This window comes from Belonocnema kinseyi, chromosome 3, assembly GCF_010883055.1.
Source record: "Belonocnema kinseyi isolate 2016_QV_RU_SX_M_011 chromosome 3, B_treatae_v1, whole genome shotgun sequence".
Lineage (NCBI taxonomy): Eukaryota > Metazoa > Arthropoda > Insecta > Hymenoptera > Cynipidae > Belonocnema > Belonocnema kinseyi.
In genome coordinates, this window is record NC_046659.1 from 73,804,186 (window position 1) to 73,811,167 (window position 6,982).

The following is a 6,982-nucleotide window of genomic DNA, read 5'->3' on the forward strand; positions in this document are numbered from 1 at the left end:
AAATTAAAATTCGAAAATTTTTTCTAAAGCCTCCAGGGGACTTCGTTTTCGCACGAAAAAATTTTATGTGCCCTTATTGCATCCGGACCCACAATTTCGCAAGCACTGCTCTGATAATCAATTGCATCTACAAGATGGACAAAGTAAGATCGAAAATAAATATATAAAATACGAATATTTTAATTTTAATACAAAAATATATAAAAAATCAGTTAGTAAATCGAGAGGTAAGAGTCCTTGTTAAAGGGTATTGTAGGAACGGGTACGGTTAAGATTCTTCTACTTTTTTCGAGAGTTTTCAATCGCGTATGTTAGTTTGATTTTACATAAATTTTTATGTATTTGCATACGAAGGCCCTCATCAGTATTTTTGTCGGGGTTTTACTATTTGTCACACAGTTGACTCATGAAACACATCTTTATGCGACCAAAGAGGTCGATAGACCTAGTAATTTTTCTCTCTAGCGGTATTAACAGGACCGTTTTAGGTTAAAAGACATAAATTTTTATGTATTTGCATACCGACGTCTCATGAACGAATAGGTCGATAGACCTAGTGATTTTTGCTCTAGGTGTGGTAACAGGCTCAATTCAAGTTAAAAGCCATACATTTTTATGAATTTGCATGCTAAGGCCTTTGTGAGTATTTTCATCAGTGTGTTACTATTTTTCCTCGCAATAGATACATGAAACATATCTTCATGCAAACAAAGAGGTCGATAGACCTATTAATTTTTGCTCTGGCGGTGGTAACAGACTCAATTTAAGATATATATTTGTATGCATTTTCATGCCGACGTCCTCAAGTGCATTTTCATCAGGGTTTTATTATTTTTCCAAGAGACACGAGAAACACATATTCATGCAAACGAAAAAGTCGATAGACCTAGAAATTTTCGCTCTGGGCATGGTAATTGTGTCATTTTACATCGGAAGACATAAATTTGTATTTCTTTGCATACCAAATCTTTTTAGCGTATTTTTATCGGGGCTTTACTATTTTTCACACAGTAGACTCATGAAACACATGTTCATGTAGACAGAGAGGCCGATAGACCTAGTAATTTTTGCTCAGGTGGTCGTAACAGGATCATTTTAGATTTAAAGACTTACATTTTTATGTATTTGCATACCGACGTCTTTATGAGAATTTTCCTCGTGATTTTACTATTTTTCATCGAAATAGGCACATGAGAACAGTCTTCATGCAACCGAATAGGTCGATAGACCTAGTTATTTGCGCTCTGAGTGTGTTAACAGGGTCAATTTAGTTTAAAATCTATATATTTTTATGTCTTTGCATACCAAGGCATTTGTGAGTATTTTCATTAGTGCATTACTATTTTCCTTGCATTAGACTCATGAAATACATCTTTATGCAAACGAAGAAGTCGACATAAACCTAGTGGCTTTTGCTCTGGACGTAGCAAAAGAGTGATTCTAGATTAAAATACATAAATTTATATGTATTTCGATACCAAGGTCCTCATGAGTATTTTCATCAGTGTGCTACTATTTTTCCTCGCAATAGACACATGAGCCACATCTTTCCATATTTTAATTCAAATGTCTAAATTTTTATGCATTTGCATGTGACGCTATAATGAGCATTTTCTTCAGGTCTCTTACTGTTTTTTTGCATTAGATACGTTAAACACATTTCAGTGCAAAAAGTAGAGTCGGTAGACATAAGTTATTTCATTTATTTAATTATACTCGAAACATTATCTAAAATATAAAATACGATATTAAGCCTCAAGTAAAAAGTCTCCTCCCTGATTGCCGCGCACAGCACAATATTTTTTATAAAGGAAAGGCATGATTTTTGATGCTTTAGACGATTTTTTAAATTTTATGTTCACATTCAAGTATTTTGGAAACTTTATTTTTCTTTGAATATGAATTTAGGAATTTTTTTATAATTATGGTTACTTAAAAAATTTTTGGAAAATTTATGAATTGTAAAAAATTAAAAAAAAAACACTTAGTTTAAATTTAGAGCAAGATTCTAAATTTTTCCTTCTTTTTTACAGTCGGTATCATTTAAATTTATTTTGGAATTAGAAATGTTTAAAAATCTTTCTATTGAAAACTAATTGTGAACCGTAACCATACCTGTGTTCCAATTGTGTCAGAAATCATTAATTTGTTATAAAAATATATCGTGCGCGCTTAGAAGAAGTAAGACTTTTTCCCCGAGGTGCATAATATTCAGTGGTTTTATTATTTGCAAAATGTGAATATTATGTAGGAATTTTTTTAAGCAAGATAAAAACTCAAATGGAAAAGACAGACGTACCCTTATGAACTATATTCCACAAAATTTCAGATCAATAACAACAATTTTTCTGATTATAAAGCTACCGCATATAAAAACATGTAATAATTCGACACATGACTGACTGTTGCATGCCCTTAAAAGATCCCGGAACAATTAATTAATATTTTTATCAGATGGAGCTGATATTTTCCAAAATAAATAAAGATTGGATTACTTGGTCGTCAGGGCCTGAATTAGAAATACTACATAAGACTGCCAGGCAAGGACAAAAACGTAGTGCTGTATATGCAAGTAAATATATGTTATACAAAATAAAAAGTGAAAATAATCAATTGAATTTGCATTGTCCTTAAATCATTACCAGTTATTACTAATTTCTTTTCATATTTTACAAAATTTGATTAGGCTACGTATTCTCCACAATATTTTTTAGCTTGTCTTGCAAGTTTTTCCTCAGTTGATGAACTTTCTCCTACCACTGAATGAATCGCGACCCAGGAAAGCGTTGTTCCCCACAGAATATTATATAGACGTGGAAAATAATTTTTATTACATCTTCATACATGGTTACATCTCCACTACTGTTTCTGCACTTATTTTTGTGGGCGTGGATACGTTTTTCATAGTAGTTTTTCAGCACGCCTGTGGAATTTATGAAATTTTAGGGTAAATAGTTCTTGTACATTAGTTCAAAATTAAATTATTTAAAAAAATTGTATACTAATGAAACTTATACAGATTTAAATTAAAGAGTATTTTGAACAATGTTATCTATAATTCTATAAACAATGAAGATAAACTACAAGACGATATTAATGTGGAGATTAAATTTTGTGTCCGGAATCACAGAAGGATTATAAAGTTTGTATTATTTATCAAGAAATGACGACCCATGAATTAAATTCTTAACTCAATTTCTTGAACCTGTTTAAGATTCGCGAATGATATCTGTGATTGCTTTTCAACTTGTTTCTTTGTGACCTTGGCTCTCAATATGTTAATTCTAAGTGTCACAGGGGTTCAGGTAAACAATATGATTTATATCGCAATACATATAATAATCATGTGTAATATAATAAATAATTGAAAATTATAATATTAGACAGTGATGAAGTTAGATCGACTGTTTGAAACCATCAGGTTTATGACTTTTACTATTTGCCAGATGTTTCATCTCTTCTACCTTAGTGTGCCTTGTCAACAATTGATTGATGTCAGCTCTGGCATTGATTGATGACAGCATGTAATATTTAAATGCAAAAAAGGAAGCTAAAAAAGAGCAGAAAGAAAATTATAAGACTTTTTTGTCGTTTTTGATATAAATTAAATTGATAACAATATGTTAATTAAATTTAATGAAAATATGTGCAATCCCTTGCACATTTACAGCCGCAACATTGTACACATATTCAATACAGAATTTTGCGGCGGTAAGAACATTTATTTTAAAAAATCGATTGATTTAATCTTTCCGTAATTTGAAACCTTGTTTCAGGTCGTCCAAAAATCAATGTCGTATTTTACGGTATTCTCATAAGTACGATGATTAATTATTCGCGCTTTGTAATGTAGTGTATTATGGTAAGTTGTTTGTACTTCATTATTAGAATATTCGCTGTACAAAAATAAACAGCAATGATTAAAATCATAATTTTTTTTCCTTTACAGATAAAAAATCGAAAGAGGAAGCTTGTTCACTAGGGTGGATCGAAAAACGCGTTTTTTCTCTAATACAATTCTAATAGCACGGAAAACTTGCGCATAGGCGTCATTATTAAGGGGAAAATAAGAAAATAAATTTGTCAAAATTTGAAATCGCGCAGAAGGCCTAAAGTTACCAAAAAAGTAAAAATACCAGTAATTTTCAAAAACATGCAAAAATGACCAAAAATACAACCTTTTTTGTTATCATAGCGAAAAAAGTGTTATGGAAAGTGTCCTTAATGGATACAAAAAATAAGTAGACCCATTACTATTTAACTGAATTCGCACAAAAAGCCTAAAGTTGCGGGTTGTATCGTAAAAAAACGATATTTCATGATTTTCGACGATTTTTGAACATGTGCCAAAACCCATCAAAGTTGTTTTTTTATTTGTTATGGTCTGAAAGTATTTTTTATGGATTAGGAAAACTATTTTGAATAGTTTTTACACCATTACAAATAAAAAATACAACTTTGATGGGTTTTGGCACATGTTTAAAAATCGTCGAAAATCATGAAATATCTTTTGTTTAGGATACAACCCGCAACTTTAGGCCTTTTGCGCGAATTCAGTTAAACAGTAATGGGTCTAATTATTTTTTGCATCCATTAAGGACACTCTTAATAACACTTTTTTCACTATTAGAACAAAAAAGTTTTTAAAATAATTTTTGCATGTTTTTGAATAATTATCGGTATTTTGACTTTTTTTGTAACTTTAGGCCTTCTGAACCATTTCAAATTTTGAAAAATTTAAATAAAAAATTTTTCCTTATATACTGACGCCTATGCGCAAGTTTTTCGCGCTATTAGAATTGTAATACAGAAAAAAACGTGGTTTTCGATCCACCCTATGTTCACTGTTTGAAAATTTATTTTAATGAATAAACCCAAGGAAGAACTTAATTATCGATTTTAATCGTATAAAGTGATTCGGTGTTAGAAAATATCACCTGTTTTTTGCAATAATAATGAAGTATAAAATATTGACAAAAAATATTTTCTATTAATAGTATATACGGTATAATCAACTAGTGTACTAATAACTAAATATGTCTTTGGAATTTAGAAAAATCAGGGTTAAAGATAAGACCCTACATAAAAAAAGGATTTCATTTTGCACCAAAATGGTGTCAAACTGTACCGAAACAAACTTGAACCGTAAGTTGTTCATATTGAGCAACACGAATATTGAAAGCAATTAAATTGTTTTTCAGTTTTGATATTGATCAAGAAAGTGGAGATAACTGAAGTTAAAAATAAATTGTTGACAAAATAATCTGAATCAAAGGTTAGGAAAATCTTTTATTCAAATGTTACCTATTCTTTAAATTCCCGGGATATTCAGGAATTGAGTAAACTTTCAGTTTATTTCTCAACATTCCTGAAGCGTTTAAGGTATTTAGAATAATCAGAAATTTAGATTTAGAATCAGTCTTGTTGTTGTTTTATGATTCATTCAGAATTTGAAATTAGAATATAATAAAGATGTTTGCATATTATTGTTAATAAATCTGAGCCGTAAAACACTACAACAATTTAAGTATCATGCAAGTTCAATAATAAATAATCTTTTCTTTTTCTCTGTAGCTGCATAGCGACAGCACAAGTAATAAATAATCACTTAATATTAACAATAACTCTTGACATAACCATTTTAATAAATAGAAGATAAATTTTTTCACCTTTTCTGTAGGCGTATATTGTTTTTTTCATAAAATCATTTCCAAATATGATTTAAATTGATTAATAATCACACATTTCAAAGTGTTACATATTTCTCATTGTTGATAACAAAAATTACGAGAAAATTCCAAAATTAGTCACTTTCACAAAGAAAAAAGTACCTTTTTTACTTCAAAATGTTCCAAACAAATGAATAGTAATATTGAGTTCGGTAAATGTGTCCTTAACTCGTAATTAATATTGTTATTAACGAATTATTGAATAAATATTAATTTTTACAATTGTCACATATTTATACCTTGATTTTTCATCAAACAAATTCAGCGTATATTTGGAAATGACTAATGATCAATGTATATTTGGAATAAAAAATTCTTATTTTTAATAACATTCTTAAATTATAAATTATGAATAAATTTCAAAAGTAGTCACTTTCACGTAGAAACATATTATTTAGTTTAATGTATCAGATTTTACACACCTGCGAAGTAATTTCTTTAAAATTATATCTGTCTGTAATTTTTAATTGTTATTGTTGCTAAAGAGTTGTCAAATAAATATTCTATCGTAACTATTTTTCATGAAAAAAATTCATGATTTGTGTATGTTATTAACAATAAGAAGGATTTAATGTTTGAACTGTTCTGTGAGTATCAATAATTTTAAAACGTTCTAAATTGGTATTATGAGAAAAGAAATGTTTAAATATTTACTCCATGTGAAAATAAATATAATTTTAATAATTTGTTAATAACCATTGAATAACCACCTTCATATCCTGTTTTATTTTTTTCCATCGTTTTCTTTATCATTATTTACTAACTGCAAAATCTCTTCTTTTTTCCCAGCCTTTTCCGCCGCTTCTACGTGCGTCCTTCCAATGTCAGTTCGCTAGCGAAAGGAACTAGCTGCTCACTCACTCGCACTTGCTAGGCTGTGCGAGTTGGCTGGTGGCACTGGTGCATTAATACGACGATTAGAGTGGTTGGGTTAGTTCAGAAAAGGGTCAGGAGTTTAGAAGGGGGCCATACGGGAGCAGGAGGATTGATAACACCGACACACAAAAAATAGTGGTCCGTCCGACAGACTACACTGGCATATCTATATGTTTTTGGGGTCGCTGAATTCTAATCTGGTGTCCAAATAACCAATTTGGCTAGTGTTTTTCTGAAAAACAAAAAAATAGACGTAAAATCGACAAAAACAGCGATTTTTCAGGTATACTTTTGCAAAAAAAAATATATTTTCTCGCCCGGTGGACTGAACCAACATATTTATATGTCTTTTTGTTCGCTAAATTCGAATCTAAGGC

General features: G+C 30.0%; 1 protein-coding gene across 1 annotated transcript in view; it reads left to right on the forward strand.

Annotated features, from left to right (window-relative positions):
- The window catches only part of LOC117169873, a 39,895-nt gene extending 36,380 nt beyond the window's left edge, over positions 1 to 3,515 (forward strand). The window contains exons 2-5 of the mRNA XM_033356380.1: positions 2,715 to 2,947; positions 3,020 to 3,142; positions 3,215 to 3,305; positions 3,384 to 3,515. Of these exons, the coding sequence (XP_033212271.1) occupies positions 2,715 to 2,947; positions 3,020 to 3,142; positions 3,215 to 3,305; positions 3,384 to 3,515 (579 nt within the window). The remainder of the gene's footprint in view (positions 1 to 2,714; positions 2,948 to 3,019; positions 3,143 to 3,214; positions 3,306 to 3,383) is intronic.
- The last annotated feature ends 3,467 nt before the right edge of the window (positions 3,516 to 6,982 follow it).